Here is a 24,695-nt window from a genome sequence, read left to right as displayed (position 1 = left end):
ATTTTCAGCATAAAGTCATTCAAACCATATTTCCTTCATAGTTTAAGGATTATTCCAATACAACTTGCATTGGAGAATTACATTACTACAATCTAAACTGTCATCTAAAAGTTATAGATTGTCCGTTTTTACCCTTTGTTTTTACTAAGGCAGCTAATAACTGACTTCAAATGCATTTGTAAAAACAGGAAACGTTTACAGTAAATACGCTGATAGGCAGGGTTTCCAAACTCACTAGCACAACTTTTTCGGCCATTATAAGGAAAAACACTTTCCAGAGCACATTTACAAAGACAGATTTTAAGCCAATTAAATATTTTATAGTTTATATGTAGAAATGTAATTGTTCCAGGTTTTCAACACTGGGAGGCCTGTATAATGGAAACAGTGTTACTTTAGTCACGTTTGTGTTTTGACAAATTTAGCTCATATTTAGAAAAATTTTCAATTTAAATTTTTTTTTGTCCAAAATTGCCCATCATTTCAGCAGGAGGTGAAACAAATCTAAAACCTTTAGATGACATTTTGCCTTGGCAACTAACTGAAATAAAAGTTGAAATACCAAAATTTTATTAAAATTAATTAGTTTTATTAAAACTAAAACTGAAATAAAAATAAATCAAAGCTAAATAGAAATATACAAAAAAGCCAAAAGAGCAGAAAAACTGAAATATAAATATTAGATGAAAAACTTAAACTCAAGTAAACCTGAGAAATGTTGCCTTGCCAACTAACTGAACTAAAAGAAAACAAACTAAATGTATAAAAAACAAAAATGAAAATATATTTTTTTAAATTACTAAAACAAAATTGAAAACTCAAAATATGAAAATAAATGCCAACTAAATACTACGATAACTTACAGACTGGGAAAAAATACTGGTGAATGGAAATTAATAAAATAAATGCATAAAATATAAAATTTTGAATAAAATTTAAATAATAAAAAAAAACATTTATTCATTAATTTAAACAAAAATGGCCATTGCTACAAATAGACAAATATAATATACAGCTAAAATCCTTTCTGTCTTCTGTGTAAACTCAAATCGAGCGCGTCTCACTTTAGCGTTCTCCTCCTGCCACTTGTTCTTGGTCTCGTCCAGCGTGCTCTCCAGTTTGTCTCTCTGCTGCTCCATCTCACTGAATCGCTCCTGACTGTCCCGTTTCTGGTGCTCCAAATCCTGAAGGCCCACGTTTTCACGCTCCAGGTCTCTCTGCACCTCCTGCAAACAATCAGCATTTCAGTGGGGTAAATTTGGACTTTTAAGACTCTTTTACAGTGTCTTGAGCCTCCTTTTTTCTTTAAATGCATGAAAAAGAGAGTTCCATGCTCTCTTTCTTCTCACATAATATAATAAACTCAAATCAGCGTTTAATTTCCATGTATTTGTTTGGCTCTGTAACAAGTGGGACAATGTACAGACCAGCCTCACCTGCACTTCACTACTCCTCTGTCGCAGGGCTTCCTCTTTCTGCCTGATTTCTGTCTCCAATATGCGTTTCTCACTATGCACCAAAAATCAGGAAAACAAATTCAAATGAGCAAAAAGCAAAGAGAGCAAAATAAGTAACCAGAGAAATGCCAGATGTATGGTTATGTGTAGCGTATAATTCTCCATGCATGAACTCTCTGACCTCTGCAGCTGGGAGATTTCCTGGTTGATGTCATCGAGATCCTTGATTCCCGTCAGCTCAACCAACCCAACAGAACTGCTGCTGTCCTGGAAAAATCATGTTATGTAAGAGACCGTCATACTCTGTCATCTACAGTACATGTGTATAATTATGCAGTACACAGAGATGAGCACTAGGTGGCGTTCTCATCGTCTGAACATAAAGACAGACAACATACTTTAATGAAAACTGACTATTTACATTCTTATTGCAATAATGATCCAATGCTAGACATTTTTAGCTAGGCAGTGTATTTTAAATTCATTTGACAAGTTTTAAAATAAGATTTTCACTGTTCACATTTATTTAGAAAATATTTTTTTCTCTCAGTGGTTCACGCAGGATCTCGATAGCAGCTTCCGCACACAGTAACACGTCACAGATGTGTCAGACTCACCCTGCTCAGACTGGTCAACGGGGTCAACTCAGATGTGAATGATGGTGTGAATCCAGAGGCAATCTGGAAAAGAGAAGCAAGAGTACGGCAGACCGACATATCAGAAATATCAGACATGTTCAAGTGTATTTAAATCGGATGCACATGACTTCGGTAACACTTTATTTTACAGTGTCGTTGTTAAACGTTACAAGTCTTTATTATAGTGATACCAGTAAATTAAGCACAATTAAATGCAACTAACCCTAAACCAAACCCTAATCCTAACCATGTATAGTAAGTACATGTTAATTAATATTACTTAGTACTTCACTGTATAATTACAATGCATCAAAAATACATTAAAAAGGTCCCAGTTTATATTAAGTGGGCTTAACTACTATGTATTTATATTTAAATTAATAATTTGATACAATGCACTGTGTACATACATGTTTTTACATTGTACTTATATTATAAAAAATACCTGCATGTAGTTACATCTGTAATTAATTTCTGTAATTACATTTATAATTACACTGTTAACCCATCCCTTACAACTTAACCCACCCATACCACGAAAACAGTCTCTAACCTTACCCGTATCCCACATCAATAGCAGCAAAAGTGCTTTGCAATACAATATGACCACGATACAGTTGTACTTATTTTATGATGTAAGTACATAGTACTTAAGGCCACTTAATATAAAGTGGGACCAAAATGAAGATAGATACTGTAACTAACACATTGCTCATTTTTAGCATTAACTAACATCAAAGGGATAGTTGGTAACCAAACAGTTATCGGCAGCCATTGTAGCCTTAGCATGGAGAAAAAAAACCCTGATGGTAGTCAATGGCTACTCTCTATTTAAAATATCTTCTTTTGTGTTCAACAGAAGAAAGAAACTCCAGGTTTGGGACAACTTGAGGATGAGCAAATGATGACAATTTTCATTTGTGGGTGAATTATCCTATTAAATATTGGGACCTTATTGTAATGGGTTACCACAATATGATCATAAATGGGGAGCCCTGGCTTAAGGCTAAAGCGATCCTGCTTTTGATGGTGACGGGATGCATGTCATGCATGTGTGCGTCTTGTCCTCTCACCTGAGTGCTGGCGGCTCCTCGCTCTGACGGCGGTATCATCTCAGGGGTCAGACTCTGAGGAGGATCCACTCCTTTCACCTTCTCCTGAATCAGGTGCATCGCCAGACAGAACTGCTCTTTGGTGAGTTTGCCTGTGCGCTGAGTGTCCGCCAGTGACCTGCAGACCAAAACAACAGAAAACTTTGTGAACCCAAGTATGAAAGGAGGATAATGTGTAACATAACAAATCCTATTGCACGGAAAGTTCATTTCGCAAACGCAAAAATCATTTTAAAAAGGTTGTGGGTGATTAAGAATGAGATTGCATTTGACCGTTTAATCCAAACTTGATGGTCTCACCATATGTGTGCCAGCACGCTCTGAGGTAGCCGAGAGTTCATGAAGATATCCTTCACTTCACCTCCTCCAACCATTCCATTAAAATCAGAGTCAGCCAGTTCAAAGATCTCCTCGTACTGTTCTCTGTCTTCTGCCGGCACCACCCAGTGATCAGAGGATGCCTGCTAAGACAAATGTTTGGAATAGCACAGGGCTATATCATTTTTGCAATGTGTATACTACGTGCATTGCGTGAATTTTCAATATGCAACCCCAGATTTGCGATTTACAACCAGAGGACACTGTCTGAGATACTATATCGCACAATGCAATGTCTCTAGGGTGCATTCAGGTCATGTTGGAAAGATCATATTGCATGCGCATGAATGCACGTGAGCCAATAAGTTGGATGTGGGTCAGTGAGAAAACATTTTGGATTCAATGGATGCATCAAATGTATTAATAGTAGATTTAGTTTAATTGTGTAAAAAAAAAAAAAAAAAAACGAAGTTGCCTGTACGAAATTAAAAAAGTATTGTACAGTTTCAATAGAATATAAAACAACTGAATTTACAGCACCTTCATAAATTAAATAAAAACAGATGCACATTATTTATTAATTTATAGATCTACAAATCTATAGAGTTTACAAATTTTGTGCTAAAATGGTACATGCAGAAATTATTTTGTGCAGTGTCCTTTTAGCATTACTTATATACTGATATTTTTTATTCATATTTTAAATTAGATTCTATTAAATTAGATACGTTCAGTTTTCAGTTTTATTTTATTTACATTTTTAGTAATTTTGTTTTGTGCTTTTTTTCATTTTTACTATTATTATTTATTTTTTTATTAAATACTATATAGGTTAAATTAATTTTTATTTCAATTTATTTTCAGTTCAGTTTTAATTTTTATTTATTTTATTCCCAGTTATCCAGTTATTCCAGTATTTTTGGTGCTTGAAGTTAAACTAAAGTAAAACTAGAAATGTTTTTCATCTAATATTCATATTTTATTTTAGCTTTATTTTTTCTACTCCAGCATTGAAACAATGGCTTACTGATGACAGCTCACTCAGGGCGGGTCTAAGGTAAAACGCTAGTGTCAATCAACAATCGTGGGAGGGGCCTGGGTCTGTGTAACGTCACACAGTCAAGAAGCTGAGAATGGCTTGATTTGAGAAAGGGGATATTATTTATAGGAATGAAAAAAAAAAAAAAACACTGAGTGGATTTTTATCATTATAGGGTGGATGTGTGCAAACACTGCCAACACACATTTATGTTCAAACAACAAGTAAAGGTGAATTTAGCATCCGATTACCCCTTTAAAATCTGTGAATTATTTTGTAGTCAACTCTGTAAAGGACTAAAGCTCCAGGAGCTGATAAGAATGTGGGTGGACCGGTATTAGGAGTGTTAGATCAAGATCGACAGGTTTACATGCAGCACGATGGCTGTGGTGTTCACCTGTGTCTGTGTTTGAAGCTGCGGTGGTGTCGGGGTGGAGTGCTTGAATGAGTTCGATGGAGACAGATTTGTGCTGCTACCCAGAGGACTCTTGGAAAGCACCGGCGTGGGCCGCAGGTTCTCCTTCAGGAGGAACGGACTAGAGGGAAGAACAGGAACGGATCCCGGAAGAGCACCTGCGATCTTCTTCCGCTTGGATGGAGGGATGAGAGCGGTGGGGAGGGTGGATGGCATAGGCTCCTTCTCTCTGGCTGCATAAACCAGGTGCATCACCTGCAAAAAGCAAATAATGTGACTCTCTTTCCTACAGTCGAAAAACTGAGCATTGGGATTTCTCTTTCTGATTTTTTAGCAACTGGCTTGTTTCCTCCTGTGACTGATGATAACATCCACAAATCCCACTTACACTTTAATCTATTTTGAGATATTCAAGATTCAAGATTCAAGAGTTGTATTTGTCACATACACAATTATACAGAGTATAACCAGCAGTGAAATGTAGGTATATATATTATAGATATATATTACACATTGGACAGTGTGAATAATACTAAAAATTAAAAGTAAAAGCTCTCATCAACAAGACACATGATTGCACCTGGAGCACAAACACTGTAAGACGATACATGATGTACCTCAATCTTTAGAGTTAGAGGTTTGATCACATCACTACTAATAAACAACATGGTATTTTGTTTGATGCATTAATTGACTCACCACTGAAAACTCTTCTTTATCCAAGTGTCCATCTTTGTCAATGTCACTGAGATCCCAAATCTACAAAACAGAGATAGAGAAGTCGGAAAAACATTTATGTAATCATGAAGTACATTTATGAATATACTAAAGATCTAAACTATAATATAAAGTTGTCAAATATTAGCAATATTAAACATGTTTAATATTCTGCATCAGTCTGAATTGGTCACTTTTGTAACATTATAATACCACACTTTTTATTATATTACCTCTGATACTTTTTAAATATTTGGGGTCAGTACCTTTTTTTCTAAGTTTTTGAAAGAAGTCTTCAAAAACACAACAAAAACAATCATTTAGAAAATTATTATTTCAATTTAAAATAAGTGTTTGCTGTTATATAGTCAAATGTAATATATTCCTGTGATCAAAGCTGAATTTTCAGCATCATTACTCCAGTCTTCAGTGTCACATGATCCTTCAGAAATCAAGAAACATTTCTGATTATTATCAATGTTGAAAACACTTGTGCTGCCCAATATTTTGTGGAAACTGTGATACGTTTTATTTTTGACAAATAGTAAGTTAAAAAAAATTGAAAAATAAATATTTATATGATTAGAAGCCTTATTTTTGCTAAATTTAATGCTAAATAAAAGTAACAATTACTTAGAATATCAGGGAAATATCAGTAAAAACTAAGTGTCCAAATTGTCTATATTAACAGATATTCACCTTTCCGAGCACATCGAGAGGCAGGTTTGAGTTCATTAGGACTGGTTTCACTTTATCACCTGATAGCAGCCCACCAATCGGAGACAGACTCTCAAATATCCCATCATACTTGGCTTTATCTTCCGGCTGGTGAAACCAAACACAATGAAAAAAGACAATCACTGTGTGGTGAGAAAATCATTATCAAGTTTATCATTACAAATCTGATTTTATTCCAGTAATTCTGTACCTTTATTGTCCAGCTGTAATCAGCAGCAGAGGTCGTGATGTTCAGGGATGGGCTGCCGGCGTCTCTCTGAAAAAACACACGGCATCGTGGATATTTACATGTATCTGATTTACCAAACAACTTACAAATCAGCATGCAAACACAAGTGATTAACTGTCAACATCAGCTACCGTACTCAACAGGATGACAGTGAGATATTTTAAGCATTTGAAACATACAAGAGTTATTTACAAAGCATAATTTCACCACATCTTTATTTATGCACCTGCTATTCAGATCAAATGTACAGATAAACATATGTGGGTCATTGAGTTGTCAGCTCAGGTATCTAAAGTGCCAAAACTCACAAATTTAGGGATGGGTACAGAGATGTTCTGGCTTAGACTGTTTAGACTGACATCACTTCCTCCTTGAGCAGAAGCCACCAGCCTCAGAGCAGTGAAAAAACCCTTAATGAAGATTGCAAACCAGGGTTAAACCAGTGTTATTAAAAGTTAACCGAAGCTAAAAGTAAAAACACATAAAAACAAAACAAATTGCTAAAAATGTTCAATTTTAACAAATAAAAAAATGTATGGGTGACCGCGAATAGTCGACGATTCGATAGGAGGAGCCTGATTCGACTCCCAATCTCACAGTCGAATATTCGCAGGGTGTTATGATCATGCCATTTTGGCTATATGGGGGTGCTCAAATGTCTGATTTCAAATAGGACTACCGGTTTTCTCCCTATAAGTTAATATACACCCTATTATGATAACGCTGTAAATAAGAATCTGAAAAGAAAGAAGCTTTAAATTAATATTTTAACATGCATTAATAAATCCAACCACCCCTATAGATTTAAGTTTCCATTATCCATGACCTACAGAGGAGCATCTTGGCGGCAGGAATGTAAAACTTTAGCGCGACTCAAACTGTCATAGAGTGAAAGACTGTGATTTCAAAACATTTCAGCTGGTTTATATGTATATCATGTATTCTTTATCTCGTATAAGATGCATTAGGTTGAGTTGAGCTGCAGTAAAGCGTTTCATTGTACAGTGACAAGCAGGACAAACAACAATAATATTAAAGACTATGACTGAGACTGTCATAAACACATAACATTATAATGAGAACACTATTGTAATCATATGCTGTGAATTTTTAGAGTTTAGTTGCTGTGTTTCTGCACGTTGTTGCGTGAAGAACGCGTCCAAAAAAGGAGTGCATTCAGAGCCGCGCAGACACGTTCATGTATTCGGGGCATTTTGTGCAGATTGTATAAATAACGAAGCATATTCTATATGAGATAAATGATAAGTTAAGTCCCACTGATTATAAACCTGCTATCAAATGCTTCATTCTACTGGTCATCTTCAGCACGCGCAGCTCAAAACAGAAATGCAGAACATTAATAACTATGTCATATACTTAACGTTATAATAAGAGCACTATTGTTATGTTTAATGTTAACTATCTTTTAATCAAAACACAAAACATTATTTACCCCATTTGTATCCGCGAGGCATCCATTACACATTTTCCCTTTGTGTTAACGTCAGTAATTATGTAATGTCTGACTTAACTCTTGATAATGTATTTTGCTCCGCCCCCAAACATATGATTCAACTATCAGTCGACTATCGGCAAAATTCGACTATGAAAATCCTTAGTTGAGGACACCCCTAAAAAAATGATATATGTATATAATTTGGTTTAACTTGATGTAACGAAATAACTAAAACTAATCATTAAAATATTATTTTTTTATAAAAATTAACAAAAAATAAAAATACAACAAAATTATTAAAACTAAAAACAAAGAGATTTAAATAAAAACATGGGGGAAAAATGTGTGATATTGTATGATATTCCTTAAAATTATGTTTTAATAAATTGTATTATTATTATTACTTTGATAATTACATTCTTCTGTACAATATTAATATATATACCTGTCATAATTAATTCATGTAAAACCAAAGTTTTATTTTGGCAAATCTGGCTCAGTGAGATTCATAAATGTGGAACGTTTAACTTTCCATTAAACACAATGATGAAACTGTACAAACAGGATTTAAGACTCCAAATAAATGAAGAGCTGATATAAATTGCATCAATATGACGGCAAAGATCATAGTGGAAAATCATCTAATTGTGTAAAGGCCTATTCTGACAAACAATGGTATTTACCTTTTTATCCAAGTAACCTTTTCTCTCTGGGTCTGACAGATCCCAGATCTGTAAAGAGAGGGAAAAAAATGTAATTTTCCACCAACAGTTCCAGTGTTGCATCTCAAGACTTTCAGATGTTCAATGACGTGATTATTTATTCTCACCTGACCCAATGTGCTGTCAGAAAGCCCAGTTTTCTTTAAGAACTGAGCGGCTTCTGCAGCGCCCACTTTCCCAGTGTTTCCCGGATCCACCTGCAACAAACACGACAGGCCATCAGAGTCACTCATAATGACAGGAACCAAAGATGAACAACACATCATCAGTATAAGCCAATATATTAATATTATACTTCAGTGGGGTGACATTGGCAGAACATATCAATGAATTTACCTGTCTGTAGAAGCTCTCATGTGCAGGGTTTCCACTTGATAACTGCATAAATAAGAATGAAAATTAATAAAAGGACAGTAAAAATATAAGTATATTGGCAAAAATGTACAATAAGGTTCCTATATGACTAACGAACAAAGAAAATATTTCTAAAGCATATTCATCTTAGTCAATTTCAACATTTACTAATACACTATTAAAATTAAAAGTATCTGTTAACAATATTTACTGGCTCTTAGCTAACAATGAACAGCTGTATCTTAATAACTAACATTAACAAATATTAAGAAATACTGTATATATTTCAGGGTTCCTACACATTTTCCACTTAAACATTCCATACTTTTCCAGACAAATTTCAAAACGTCTCGGTAGATTTTCAGACCATATTTAACATAAATAGTTCATAGAGCATTACTTTCAGCTTTATATTTGGTATATAGTACAGTCATCTGTAAATATTTGTATTTTCTCAGGGTTTTTTTTTATTGATTTTCTCGAAGTGACAACATACAGAGTCCCTAATATAAAAAATAATAAATAAATAAAAAATACAGACTTTTACATGCACACAAGAAACTTTTTTGTGCCTTCGACAAACTATTCACATGTGCATGGGAATGTTTTGCATGCTTACGTATTACAATTTCTAGTTTTATATAAGCTACTTCCTTTGTTTATCACTGCCATCTTACTTTGAATAAAAAGATAGCATTGATGCACATGAATTAACAGAGCTCAAAATTGAGCTTTTCTTATGGTAGTACCTCTAATATCAAGGCCTAATGTCCAATTTAACACATCCTCTGTGGTGATGGAGAAACTATGACATGAAAAGGGCTGATGGTATAACATTTGCCAAGTTCAAGGGTCTATAAAAAAGACTTGTACTGTAAAAAAAGTGTTTAAGATTTGGCTTTCATTGGGGAAATATGACATATTTCAAGGCCTTAGGTCTCTTTAATGCATACTCTGTGGCTGCCAAGAAACCACACCGTGAAATGGGCTGATGGCACAACAGGTGGCTCAGTGTGCATCGTCCTATATGATAAATTTAATGGTTTCTTGTGCGTACATAAAGTCAGTATATTTTTTATTTTTGCAAAGGTCCTTGAGTAATGTAATACGGTGCTACGAATATAGTGTGAATAAACCCAAAATGCATTTGAATCACTAAACAGCTGCCATTAAACCTCACTTCTTGTACAATAAATTTATTTTCATTAAATTCTGAATTTTCTATTATAAAAAAACTTAAATAGGGGCAAAAGTCTGGAAACACAAATATTTTTCCATACTCTGCTTTCTTTTTTCCATACTTTTCCAAACTCTGTAGGAACCCTGATACTTACTGTATACTAAATTGCTGATTATTAGTTAATGGAGTAACTTGCATTACCTAATAGAACCTTACTTACCAATATATTGAAATTCAAATATATTTGATACATTGTGACATTATTTTTTTTTTTTTTACAAAAATTAAGTACATTTCCACTCATTTCCATACAAATGTTAAAATGTATTTTGTTTGCAATTTTTGTTTTCACTCTGATGATTCTCAGAATATCACAGTCGTATGATTTTACAATAAATACCACCATGATGTATAAAGTATGTATGATTATTGTTTTTACAGTATTATTATAGTATTACAGTAAAGGGCAGGGGCTGCTGTAGGCATCGATGACGTCACAGGATGAAACCATAGGTTTCTCTGGTTAAAGACAATGTTCACAAACGGACTGCTGACATAATACATCCTAAAAACCCATAATATTGCTTCTAAACAAAATTCTGAACAAATCACTGACAGGAATCCTATAAAAAACACACCTCAGTTTCGTAATGATGCTGCACAAACAGCTGTCACGACATAAAGAGAGCCAAAAAGTTGCAAAACAGCGACCTTGAAAGCGCAAATCAGTCAGTAATCAATTATCGGACATTATTAAAATACATAATGAGGCAAAACTGGAAAAATAACAGAAATATTCGCTAACAACAATCGATAACTGCGCCTGTTTCTCAGGAGAGCCCAACTTCCGTGCTTTTACGCCTAAACAAGACATAACAGCATTCTCTACAACCAGAGACCATGATCTATATAATTCTTCTGAAAATGTATTTTATAGTTTAGTTGTTATTAAACTTTTAAAGTCATTACCTGACTGAGTGGCGTGAGCGCCGCCATGTTTCCTGATTCACGAGCACGCGCACGGGACTCCGCCTCGTGGACGCGCACAGTCAATGTCAAACGCGTAATAACGAGTTACTACTAATTCACTAAAGATTTCATCTTTGGTATGACAGAGGTGGTTTGTTTCACTAAATTAATTTTACTTAAGTTATTTTAACTTATTAGCATATAAGTCTTAGGCATCTGCAACGATTTTGGACAAATATGTTCATAATTATCTATATTATTAATCTAAAATCCGGTAAAAAAAAAAAAAAAAAACATAATGCAGAACAGTTAATATCTAGAAAATAATTCGTTTTAAATTATATATGTAAAATAATGTTATGGGAGAATAGGCCTAGGTTTACTGTAGTAAAGTAAAGAAAAGGAAAACAGAAAAGATCCTCTGATTCCTTAAGAGAAGTAGTCTTAAGAAATCCTTAAGAAATAGTCAGTAGTGTGCTGTAAACTGTCTCCATCTTGTGTACCAGATTTGTAAATGCATGACATATGGAAAAACTGATGTGATAGGAATTAAGAAAGGGACTCAGAGCACTACAGGTACATCTCAAAAAAATTGAATATCATGAAAAAGGACAATAGTTTTTGTCACTAATTTCAGAAAGTGAAACCCATATATTATATAGATTCATTACACATAGAGTGAAATATTTCAAGCCTTTATTTCTTGAAATTTTGATGATTATGACTTCCAGATAATGAAAACCCAAAATTCAGTGTCTCATTGGAATATTACACAAGATCAATAAAAAAAGGATATTTTAAACAGAAATGCCAGGCTTCTGAAAAGTATGTTGATTTCTATGCACTCAATACTTGGTTGGGCCTCCTTTTGCATGAATTACTGCATCAATTCAGCGTGGCATGGAGGCAATCAGCCTGTGGCACTGCTCAGGTGTAATGGAAGCCCAGGCTGCTTTGATAGAGGCCTTCAGGTCATCTGCATTGTTGAATCTGGTGTCTCTCATCTTCCTCTTGACAATACCCCATAGATTCTCTATGGTGTTCAGGTCAGGCCAGTTTGCTGGCCAATCAAGCACAGTAACACCATGGTCATTGAACCAGCTTTTGGTACTTTGGCAGTGTGGGCAGGTGCCGAGTCCTGCTGGAAAATGAAATCAGCATCTCCATAAAGCTTGTCAGCAGAAGGAAGCATGAAGTGCTCTAAAATTTCCTGGTAGATGGCTGCGTTGACTGTGGACTTCAGAAAACACAGTGGACCAACACCAGCAGATGACATGGCAGCCCAAATCATCACTGACTGTGGAAACTTCACACTGGACTTCAAGCAACATGGATTCTGTGCCTCTCCAATCTTCCTCCAGACTCTGGGACCTTGATTTCCAAATGAAATGCAAAATTTACTTTCATCTGAAAAGAGGACTTTGGAGCACTGAGCAACAGTCCAGTTCTTTTTCTCCACAGCCCAGGTAAGACGCTTCTGACGTTGTCTCTGGTTCAGAAGTGGCTTGGTAGCTCTTTTCCTGAAGACGTCTGAGCGTGGAGACTCTTGATGCACTGACTCCAGCTTCAGTCCACTCCTTGTGAAGCTCTCCCAAGTGTTTGAATCAGCTTTGCTTGACAGTATTCTCAAGCTTGCGTTCATCCCTGTTGCTTGTGCACCTTTTCCTCCCCAAATTCTTCCTTCCAGTCAACTTTGCATTTAATATGCTTTGATACAGCACTCTGTAAACAGCCACAGCTTTCAGTAATGACCCTCTGTGACTTACCCTCTTTGTGGATCATTGCCAAGTCAGCAGTCTTCCCCATTATTGTGGTTTCAAAGAACAAGAGATACCCGGTATTTATACTGTAGAGATGGTCATTAATTGAAACTCAAATGTAAATATTCTAATATTTTGAGATACTGATTTTTGACTTTCATGAGCTGTAAGCTCTTATCCAAATTAAAACAAAAAAAACTTTTGAAATGTTTTACTTTACATGCAATGAATCTAACATATATGAAAGTTTCACTTTTTGAAATAAGTTACAAGAAAAAATGAACTTTTTCACGACATTCTAATTTTTTGAGATGCACCTGTATGTGGTGAAAATAATGCAAGCAGCTACCAGAAACAATCTAAACATGTCTTAGTATCTAACTGCTTATTTGACCATGTTTGTGTAGTTCAAATGATGAAAAAATGATTGAATAAAGTCTGTGGAATATTTTTAGTGAAATTTACACAAATCATACAGTCTATATACAGATATCAACCACCTGCACTGCTTCAAATCTTCTTACAGACGGTCTGAGACTGGAAAACTTGCCATTTCAGATTTTCAAGTGCTATTTAATTTTGGCACCTGCTTTCATGTTGCATATAGAAACGCATTCACTACACAAAAATGATTATTACTCAATATTTACTAGATGATTAAACATTCTAGAGAAATTATGAATTCATGAAAATGTGTGGGAAATGTGTATTGTGTAAACATGGACATATATTTAGATAACTTCATCTATGTTTTTAGTATAAATAACCAACTTGAATTATATCAGTACAAATAAATAATAAATAAAATAAAGTTCTGGGTATGAAACCATAATGTGCTCAAAAACTCACAAAATATTACAACTGCATGTACAATAAAGTTATTTATTAAAACTTTGGCATTAATTACAACTCTCAACATGTAAAAAGGTGGTTTAATGTCGCTAAACAGGATTTTCAGTACCAATCCAATTCGAATATTTGGGACTTAGTTCAGTGTGTAGACATCTAGTTTTTATTTTAATGAGGCCTTCAAATCTTTGCAAAAACTACCACATCCCTTATTGTACCTATTTATTTTCAAGTAGCAAAAGATTTTATATATTAAAAAAAATTACATCAGCTACAAACTGACCACAAATGTTGCTGCCACTGATAATCTGAAAGCTAAAACAAACTCCAACTGCAAGACTTTGCAATAAATAGAGCTAGAAAATGAAAGGAATTTGACTGCATATCTTGTTTAGGAGATGGATAACAACCACAGCACACATACTGCGCTAACAGAACAAAACTAAATCATCAGTGCCAAAGGAACATTATGCCATTGTAAATTTATTTTGCATTACATTACAAACATTCATGGGTCCTCGTTGATGAAATAGAAGCAGAATGAAATTGTGTAAATTGTTGTAAGTTTTGCTGCAACAATTTACGCCAAAAATTTAGTTCTGCTTGCATTTCTGAAACGAGGACTATAGTTTGAAACCCAGCCTGTGATCGGATTAATCTCTCATTAATAACATCACCATCCTCTACTATTCCGTTTCATTGCACTTTGTGCTCATCACATTTCTGCAATGTGGAGAAACAACTAGGCAAGCTGTGAACTGTGTAACATCCCATTCCATACTATTTATGGAAGTCCATTTCCACTATGAAAAAGAAAAAAAAAATGTAATTGTGACTTTATGTCTCAGTTCAGATTTTGTATCAGAATTGCAAGGGAAAAAGTCAGAATACTGGGTTTATATCTCGCAATTCTGATGTTTTTGTCTGACTTTTTCCCTTGCAATTCTGAGGCTTTTTGTTTCTGCTACAGAATAAAAAATAAAAAAAAAACAAATGATTTTCACAGTATTTTGAGCTTGTATCTCTAAATTTGGAGTTTATACCAAGCCATTTTAAGTTTAAATCTCACAATTTAGACTTTTTTTCCCTCAATATCATGAGTTTACATCTTGTAGTTTTTAGTTTATATCTCATAATTTACTTTATATCTTGCCATTTTGAGTTTAAAGCTCACAATTCAGACTTTTTCTCAGTATAATGAGTTTATATCTTGCAATTTTTACTTTGTTTCTCAGAGAAAAAAAGTCAGAATTGTCAGATGCATTTGCTTTTTATTTTTGTATTCAGTGGTAAAAACGGGCTTTCATAACTATAATTCAAGTAAACTTCAAGAATTTTGTCTAGTTCCTTCAAACTAACTGAACATAACTGACACCAACAACATGAACTAATATGGGCATCGATTTTGCAAACAAGAAAGGCACAATAAACTGATCGTAGATCATCATTAAGATGTCAAACATATCAGACCCCTGGTACTGTACAGAAAACTCTTCAATAACAAAAAACTGGCTCGTTAAAGGTCAATGGTCGCAAATTAAATGTATGGGTTGAGAACTTCCACTCGCCCGCTTGCCCCTGTATGACATCATCATGACGTTATCTCAAAGGGCGTCGCGTTTAGAATGAATGCACTGCAGTCGTTTCCCTGGCAACCACGGAATGTGGATGGTAATCTACTTCCTGCATTACAGTTCGTCTTTAGGAAGTCCATCATTGTCCTCTCCCTCCTCTGGAGGCTCTTCTGTCTCATCCTCCTCTTCCTCCTCGCCTTCATCTTCCTCCTCCCCCTCGTCTGCTTCTGTGCTCTGCTCCTTGTTCTTCTCCTCCTCCTCTTTGCGTTTCTTCTCATCCTGCTCCTCCTTCATTTTCTTCTCGGGATCCTGTGACAACACAGACAATTTAAAATGCATCTTTATTGCTTATTAAATTATTCAACGTGCTAACTCTTTCAGTGTAATTTCGTACCTTTGTAGCACCCCACGTTTCATTTCCGAAATCCTCGGCTTCCTTCACGTCATCGGTGATGAGGAAGTTGTCAAAAATAGTGCCGGATTTTACCTGGAGCGACAAAAGAAACAGAAACATGTTGGTGTCTGCTGTGTTTCTCACAGTGAACTGAATTTGATAGAGGGAGAAAAGCGCCTCTTAGTGGTTTAATGTGCAAACCACTAAATATATATATTTTTTATTATATATATATATATATATATATATAGTATAGGTGATACAAGGTTTATCTTGTCAGTGTCTGCGCTTGCTTGGCCATTTGTTGTGGAAAAATAAGGAAAGTGTGTTCAGCTAAGTTCAATTAGTATTTTGTTTTGGGTATAAAACAGCTTAGTTTACCGCGGCAGCGGTCGTGTGAAGGCCGAAGAGTGTAAAGACCATCGACTCTACCAGGCAGAGACACCGGTAAAGGATATAAGTATCGATTTTTATTTCTCCTCTTTCCTACTACTTGTTTCACTTCTGTTTCAGTTTTTAGAACCATTTCTTTCTATGTGTAAGTAAGTTGTTGTTTTCAGCATGTGTGTTTGGTAGGATTACTGATAGACTATAGGCTTAGTGTTATGTTAGAATCATTATTATACTCATACCTTTTGTTCTTTAATTTGAATTGTTTTTAGCTTTATTTTTTGTTTTTCATTTAAAATGTTAAGTTTTGAAATTTTGTTGTATGCATTTGTCATTTTTATTTAATTTCTTTATTTTTAAAATGTGTATAGGTAGTATTTATAAAGTTTTAGCTTTGGATCTGTTTTTAGTTGTTTTAATACTACAATTGATTGCTTCTGTTGTCCTCATTTGTAAGTCGCTTTGGATAAAAGCATCTGGTAAATGACTAAATAACTTAACCCCCTCCCTGAACGAGCAGTTTAGAAGCGGGGTTCGTAACAAAATATAAAATAAACTAAAACGGAAATTTTTAGAGTATTTAGTGTAGCATGCTGCATTTAAAAAAAACGAATAAAAATGTTAAAAACAAAATTACTAAAACCTTAACTAAAATTAAAACAAAATCTCAAAATATTAATAAAAAACTAATTGCTTAAAAATACTAAAACAACACTATATAATTAGGGTTTAATAGATTAATAATTATAATAAATATTGATAATAAAATAGGTTATTTTTTTATTTTTCCATTTTTATTTCATTTAAAGTTTCAGTATTGTAGTAATTATTTTACTGATATTTAGTAGTTAATCTGAAATGGTTTAAAGGCGTGAGAGGAGCCATCATTTCAATCAAATCATTGCTGAAAAATAGGCTGATGTTTAAAGCAAGAATTGAAATTCAATAAAAATGAACTGGCCTAAAAAAAAAAAAAAAAAAAAGCACATTACGATCAACGCAATATTCACACCACTGTGAATATACTGTAAATATTTAGTAAATCATGGACAGAGCGAATGCATGCCATGAATACTACCACATGTATTGCTGAATTTCATTATTTTTTACAGTTTTACACTGCTTCCAGCACTGAAAAAAATTATACACTTTTTTTTAAGGTAAGTGGTTGCAAACTATTTATTTTAGCTACATTAAAAACAAAAACAAAACAAAAAACATATTGAAAGTTAGTCAACTAAATTAGTTTATTTAAATGTAGCGAAAATGAACTGATTGCAACCACTTACCTTACTTTTTTTTTTTTTAGTAAATTCAATTAACCATTTTTTTCAGTGTGAGGTGCACTTATATTGTTAATAGGATTTTAATAGGACAAAAAATCATAATTAAAAAATGAAAGGATATTTTATGGCAAGACTAAAGCATTTTACCTGCCAGAGATCCAGCCCAATGACTCCAATGTTGTCGAATTTGTAGATCTCAGCATCAGGAGTATATTCAGGGTTGTCGATTTCAGGATGCACCCAGACACCCTTGTAGTTGGGGTTGTCGATCTGTTTGGGTTTCCACTCACCCTGCAGCATGATGCAACAATAAATGAAGATCAGAGACCTAGAACGCTGTGGAAGCATCTTCAAGCGTGTATGTCTGTACCTTGTAGTCTGGGTTTGGGATCACGGCAGGTTCCCACTCTCCGTCCATATCCTCATCCCAGTCGTCTGGCTTCTTGGCATCAGGATCGGGAATGTTCTCAGGCTTATCCCAGTCCTGACAACATTATACAGTCAAAGTTAACAGCTGAAACTGACCCAGCTCTGCCTCGCAGGTGATATGAAACAGAATCAAACCTCGGGTTTGGTGTCCGCCTCGTCGTCGATCTTGGCGCGGTCGTCCCAGTCCTCAGGTTTCTTGGCTTCGGGGTCCTTGATCTTCATCGCGGGCAGGAAGTCCCAGTCCTCCTCCAGAGAGCCAGACTCCACCTTCTCATTGTCAATCTTCACCTCATACGTCTGATCCGGATTCAGGATCAGTGTGTACAAGTGAGTCAATTCGTCATCCTGGAGAGAAAAAGAGAGATTTAATTTAAACAACTTGTTTTAAAATGTCAATTTCATTCTATGACAACTATTTTATAGATGCTCTCAACCACTTTTGGCAAAAAATATATATTTTCTGGCTAAAATGTATTTTCAATAAATGCTAAATTTAAAGTTGTAACCAGTGAAACTCAACTAAATATATTTTTGAAACTGAAAACATGTTTACTTTCAACCCTCACATGCCAAAATATATTTCAGGAGCAAGAAATGACATTTCCAATCTTACAGTAGCCTACAATTAGGCTTTATTAATTGCTTCATTTTATTCAAACATGTAAAATCTTCACATATAGACAAAAAAAAAATTCTTCAAATGTGACATATGTGAATGGATTTGAAATATATGGAGGGCAAAATATATTTGTAAATGCTTTTTTAAATAATATATAATTTTTTTTAAATATATATTTAAAAAATAAAATGGGCAAAAATATATTGGTAGAAAAATATATTTTAAAAATATTTTAGCAAATATATTTTTGGCCATTTTGAATTATTTTTTTTTTTTGCCATATGGAAATCATCCCAGCATGCATTTATCACTATTTTTTTTTTTTAAGTATTTTCAAAGTTATCATTCACTTTTATGGCATGGAAAATATTCCAGATATTCTGCTAGATGATTAGATGACACAGTTTACATTTTTGGCTGAACTAGTCTTTGTTTTTTTGTTTATTATAAAGTGTTTTACACATTACAGTTCATTTCAAAGCAGCTTCACATTTATAAACCGGAAAATAGCCGTGTTAATTATGATTAAATTATGAAACAAATTCAATTTCAGCTGTTAAGCAGCTCTACATAAAACAGTTTCATCATTCAGATCAATTTAGTTCAATAATGTCCATTACTGCAAAATACAGTCATTATCAGCTCAATTCAGTTCAAATTTTGACAGTGCATTAAATTAATATTATCACTGAATATTGTCTTTTAAACCCCTGGATTTAATTAGACTTTTCAACAGGAACTCACCTTGCATTTGATGTCTTTCTTGATGAGGTGGTTCTTGCCTTTGTAGTTGAAGATGACGTGAACCTTCTTGGTGCTGTAGCCGCAGATATCAGGCCCTGTTGAGATGATTCAGACACGAAAATATAAATAAATGACTCATTTCCTATAATAAATCCAGGTGTTGCGGTCGACGCACCGAACATGATGTAATACTGGGAGTCTCCGTGCAAATCAGCCTGGTTGAGATCAGCCGGGAAGACTTTAACGTATCCGCCTCCGCAGTCGATCTTCTGCTCATGTTTGATGGTGAACTGGATCACCAGAGGTTTGCCCTCGTTGCTGAAGGGCTCGAAGCGGGCAGAGGTGGCGTAGAAACGGGCATCCTGGCTGGTCTGCAGACCTGTTGGTGAAGAAAAGTCATGCAAACTCATAATTTGCTTCTTTGCTGAACCAAAGGTATAGTTTTTAGGGATGTAAAAACCTACCCTTGTCTTTCTCAGCATCTCCGTAGAAGTTTCCGGCGGTTAGTTTAAACTGGCCGTAGTCAGATTTGTGCTCTGAGTTCACCCATCGACTCTTCCAGACATCTGCAAATTCAGATAATCAAGTTAGAAGCAAAGAAATAAGGCTACAACAATATCAGGGAATGCAACTGTGAACAAGGATGAGACGAAAACAGGATTAGTATCCAAAAAAAGGTTTAATGATTGATATTTAAGGAAGTTTGTGGAATAACTTAAGAAACTTCCTGTTCTTGCAAACCAATAGACACGTGCATGTGCTAATTTAAGTTTTGCTTTCATTTTCATTATCAAAACGTATTCGCTGATATGTTTGAACAAAAATTTTGTTTAAATAAATATACCTAAGCACATCTTGTGCAATTAACAAACAAATTAGACAAGGCCTTAAATGATGACTTATAAGATGCAGTGGGCATAGGACATTTAAGCCTTATACTGTGGTGTGGCAGTCCATAAAACAATTTAAATAGCCAATAGAATCTAGTTTACAATCACAGAAACATGATTTAACACTTTCTTTTGCTGTCAGGGGTCTCAAGGGGCGTGGCTTTTCTCGTTCAACGGAGCATTTTATTGGTCAGATATTTGGACACGCCCCTCAGTGCAAGATGAGTCATCAGAACCTTTGGTCCCAGAATAGAAGTTTTAACATGTTAAATTCTCTAGTTTGTTAGGAGTACACAAGCATACACATACCTAGAATTTAACCTAAATGTTTGATTTTATGTTTTTAAAAATTAATGAATGTCAACAACCCATGTGCCATAATGCACTTCTTCAGTACTGTAACATTTATGTGCGAAAGAAAGAAAGAAAGAAAGAAAGAAAGCATAATTTTTGATGGTTTCATTTTAGCTCCAAATTTCCAATCATAACAAAGGTATAATTAAGCATCCCAGCCTATTAATTATTCAGTCTATAACCGAGTTTGGCACTTTTAATGTTGTGACCTACAAATCAACCACAGTTCAACGATCCACTCACCTCCATCCAGAAACTGCTCTTTAAAGTACACCTCTGCATTGGCAACCAGTGCCAATAATGAGGCAGCAACAACCTGGAATAATGTAATAATCTGCATTTTTGTTAATTTGAGGAATGAACCCCTGCGTCCCTCTCGTGCTCGCGCTCTGCTGCTCTCGGTTTATCCGTGGCTCGGGAGAAGCGCGTGGCTGCACAGATGTCTGCCGCTGATTGGTCCACAGCTGACGCTCTCGACCAATCACAAGAGACCACGAAGTGCTTGGCTCGCCTCTACACCGGATACTGTATCCGCCTCTTTCGCTGTTCTCAGACCAGCCGTTACTGTACGCAATGACCCGCGCTCGCGTGATATGACCAGATAAGACTGACCCAGGGTCAGTTTCCAGGACAACAGCCGGTCGAGTGAGTAAAAGACAATAAACTCAAGTATTGTGTTTGAAGACAACTTATGGAAAACGACAATAACAAACCCAAACATTTACAATCAACAACGTGTTGAATCTATAAGGCTTAAGATGACTCAAAATTAGAGTAAAATATATATTAATAAAATATATATACGCCAAATTTAGGTAAATTCAAGGCTTTTCATAATTCGAATAACTTCAATGGGCCTATATAAAAAATGACAACTTTAAAATAGGCCATTTTCTAAAGATACTGTAAATTATATGTACGCTATATATTGTTATTTGAGCTAGTCTAAGTTTCCAGGCCTAATCCAGGGACCAGGATATTATTGCATCACAAAGCTAGGAATATAATAATAATATCTGGATATTAGCAGTTTCCAGTAATTCTGACAATACAAGTTGTTGCAGGACTGTCATGCATTTGACTTGTTTTCAGAGCCGCTAAACTTCATTAATGAATTTAGAGAAACTTGATAAGGAATATGAAGTATTTAAGCTGCACTGAGTAACATTTACACCCTTTCAGGAACATAATAAAAATGGTAATATTTACAGGTACATTTTTGTGGCTTAACATCCCTAGGTGATATTCATCTTAATTATAGCAATGATTAACCCATAAAGCATGCACAGATGCACACTGCAAAAATATCTAAATAATACTAATAAAGCAATGCAATTAAGACTTGCATTAAATTCCCAGTGGATAAGATCAACTCCCAGTCCCTACATGGTCTCACACTGTTTCACTCTAAAATATTGTCACATTACAAAAGAAAAATGGTAAAAATGGCAAATGCTGTTAAGAGTTTATTTACTGGGGATTCATGCATATTGGACTATTGCGTTGTTAGTTCAGTTCAATTGAGCAGTTGCAGATGGCGCTGTGACTCTGTGATCAGGTATTTGAAGTTTCTTGTACATTCATGATTTAGTGATTATGTGTAAACCAACCAGTAGTAATCCAGTCCAATATCGAACTGCAGCCTATTTTTCTAGATAGATTTCTTTTTTTTTTAAATGCCAAAACTAAATTAAGGTAAAAATTAATATTGCTATTTTTCTTGAGAGTTGCATATGTGCAATATATATTAAATACGATTGTTTTGCATTTTAAATCCAATTTGAAGTCTGAAATATAATTTATTTTAGCTTCCAGTTCACATTGGAAATAGGAGGTCAAGTTCACTGCAATGCATTATTTGACTCTGTGTTTGTTGTAAATATACTAAATGCTTTGGCAGATGTAGTAGTCTGGGTTTTCCATGCATACAATGCATTTCATGCATGCACACTACATACTGCAAAAATAGTGCGAGTAATATGGCAACATGGGATTTCAAACGTACTGCATGTCCTCACAAGCCACAAAAAAGGGGAAACAACGGTCAAGCACGTTCTTGCTTCCCCTCCTGTCACCATGCCAAACCGTCTCATTATGGCATGCGAAGAAGACATAGAAAAGCTGTAGAAATCAAACCTGATTAATTCCGCTTGCTTCCCTTATTATTTGCACCGTAGAGCATGTTCCACTAATCAGAGAGTTAACTACATCCCAAGTTCCAGATCCCTGCACAGCGTGAGGACCGAAAAACACACACAATCAATTCATTATTATCAGACCCGAGCCCGAGCCAGGAAAATAAAGCACAAATTAAGCAGTGAATCTCAGTCAGTGTTGCAGTTTTTGTGGTCTGTGGTGAAAGAGATCTTAACAGTTTTCAGCTCTACCTGAGGAAGACGGATATGTTTTTTGACAACTGTACTGTATTTAGCACAACCATCTAGCAATACTTTAACATTAAGGTGGCAAGTTTTGCATGCATGAGCACCACACATTTTCTTGTAAAAGTAACTCTCTGTTTATTTTAGCATTTTTGTTCATTCTGGACTTGCATGTCAGATAAATAATTTGAGTTTCATTTTAGTCACGTCACTTATTTTTAACTAAAGCTAAATTTCTTTAATTAAACCAGTCAGCATCCATGTAGAATCCTTGAACTGACGTCATCTGTCCAAATGAGCACCGGTCAGCCTCTTGACCTCTGACCTTTAGTTCACGTTCTTCAGGTCATGTAATAGGTCACATTGACAGCCAGTTTAACCACATCACAAGAAGATTCATTCTACATTATAACTAAAATAAAACTAACATTGGCATGTGTTCACTACATAATTCCCATACTTCATTTTATTATTCTGTCTTGCAAAATATGATGCTTTAGAGGAAATAGATGATGTAAATTAATTTATTCTACATGGCATTAATGTATTAAACTCTGTCATGTTATGTAATTTGATTTAGGAGGACCATATGTTTGAGTGTGTGTTTTGTGTCACCGAAGCATGGAAACCAGCAGCAAAACATGGGGCAATTAGGCCGGATCGTAGGGGCAAAGAGCCGCCCCCCTCGCTCTGTCCCCTGCGGAGGGCTGATGGATGGCCGGCTCATCTTCTTAACAGCCTGGCTTGGTGCCGTTAACCTGCAAGGGCAGGCGAGGACAGGCCACTACACCCACAACCTAGTCAGGGCCACTGAACACGCTCACTAATGAGGGAGAAAACTCTTTCAGTCACTAGTTGAGCTCAGTGCTCAGAGCCCAGTTTTATGCGTGATATTTAAACAAACAGTTCATCTAAAAATCTAAATTTGCTGAATATGTGCTCACTATCAGGCAATCCAGACTGTAGATGAGTTTATTTCTTCATCAGATTTGTAGAAATGTAGCATTGTATTACTTGCACAGCAATGGATGCTCTGCAGTGAATGGGTGCCGTCAGAATGAGAGTCCAAACAGCTGATAAAAACATCACAAGTAATCCACACCACTCCAGTCCATCAATTAACATCTTGAGGAGCCAAAAGCTGTGTGTTTGTAAAAAACAAATCCATCATTAAGGCGTTTTTAACTTTAAACCAACACTTCTGGCCAAAACACATGAGTCAATAGTGAAAAAGTCCATCTCCTGATGTCTCTCACATCAAAATCCACCCACATATTTGTTTAGAGCTGTCTTGGACTGTGTTGGCTTGAAAATGATGCTTGATCTGTGCAGACTTCTCTCCTGATTCAGACTAAATGACTTTTCACAGGAGAAAGCAATATTATAGCAGACTCATATTTTAGCCAAAGCAACAGTTTGAAGATTACATGTATTGTGATGTTTTTATCAGCTGTTTGGACTCTCATTCTGACGGCACCCATTCACTGCAGAACATCCATTGCTGAGCAAGTGATGCATTTCTCCAAATCTGATGAAGAAACAAACTCTTCTACATCTTGGATGGCCTGAGGATGAGGACATTTTCAGCAAATTTTCATTTGTGGGTTAACTGTTCTTTTATAGATTAAAAGTTTCTTGTTTAAAAAGTAATAAATCAGATGTTCTTAAACACTGCTCAAAT

The 24,695-nt window shown here is 35.2% G+C and overlaps 3 protein-coding genes across 10 annotated transcripts in view; all 3 read right to left on the bottom strand.

Moving 5' to 3' along the window:
* LOC306881339 (epidermal growth factor receptor substrate 15-like 1) overlaps positions 1-11,426 on the bottom strand; it is a 35,675-nt gene extending 24,249 nt beyond the window's left edge. Inside the window, exons 1-15 of one of the 6 annotated variants that reach the window (XM_079435392.1) lie at positions 11,345-11,426; positions 9,178-9,219; positions 8,949-9,038; positions 8,803-8,850; positions 6,972-7,073; positions 6,625-6,690; positions 6,396-6,521; positions 5,679-5,738; positions 4,962-5,234; positions 3,508-3,668; positions 3,169-3,325; positions 2,075-2,137; positions 1,639-1,724; positions 1,437-1,509; positions 1,065-1,226 (exon numbers count right to left, since the gene is read on the bottom strand). In XM_079435392.1, coding sequence (XP_079291518.1) covers positions 1,065-1,226; positions 1,437-1,509; positions 1,639-1,724; positions 2,075-2,137; positions 3,169-3,325; positions 3,508-3,668; positions 4,962-5,234; positions 5,679-5,738; positions 6,396-6,521; positions 6,625-6,690; positions 6,972-7,073; positions 8,803-8,850; positions 8,949-9,038; positions 9,178-9,219; positions 11,345-11,371 — 1,536 coding nt within the window. In that variant the 5' untranslated portion in view covers positions 11,372-11,426. Of the gene's footprint in view, positions 1-1,064; positions 1,227-1,436; positions 1,510-1,638; positions 1,725-2,074; positions 2,138-3,168; positions 3,326-3,507; positions 3,672-4,961; positions 5,235-5,678; positions 5,739-6,395; positions 6,522-6,624; positions 6,691-6,971; positions 7,074-8,802; positions 8,851-8,948; positions 9,039-9,177; positions 9,220-11,344 lie in introns of all 6 variants that reach the window. The other 5 variants (XM_079435389.1, XM_079435387.1, XM_079435388.1 and 2 more) reach the window with 5 other exon arrangements.
* Positions 1-24,695, bottom strand: part of LOC306881095 (ceramide synthase 2-like) — a 385,605-nt gene that overhangs the window by 141,724 nt on the left and 219,186 nt on the right. The gene's annotated exons all lie outside the window — the stretch shown is intronic.
* LOC306881495 (calreticulin-like) lies at positions 14,419-21,078 on the bottom strand. Its single transcript, XM_079435635.1, has 9 exons — positions 20,877-21,078; positions 19,854-19,955; positions 19,565-19,768; positions 19,390-19,484; positions 18,162-18,371; positions 17,968-18,081; positions 17,745-17,888; positions 15,922-16,014; positions 14,419-15,836 (listed from the first exon to the last, which is right to left on the bottom strand). Exons 1-9 carry the CDS (start codon positions 20,971-20,973, stop codon positions 15,642-15,644), a joined length of 1,254 nt encoding a protein of 417 aa, XP_079291761.1. The 5' UTR covers positions 20,974-21,078; the 3' UTR covers positions 14,419-15,641.

Source organism: Barbus barbus (assembly GCF_936440315.1).
Source record: "Barbus barbus genome assembly, chromosome: 15".
NCBI classification, from domain to species: domain Eukaryota; kingdom Metazoa; phylum Chordata; class Actinopteri; order Cypriniformes; family Cyprinidae; genus Barbus; species Barbus barbus.
This window is presented reverse-complemented; position numbering and strand designations above follow the sequence as displayed.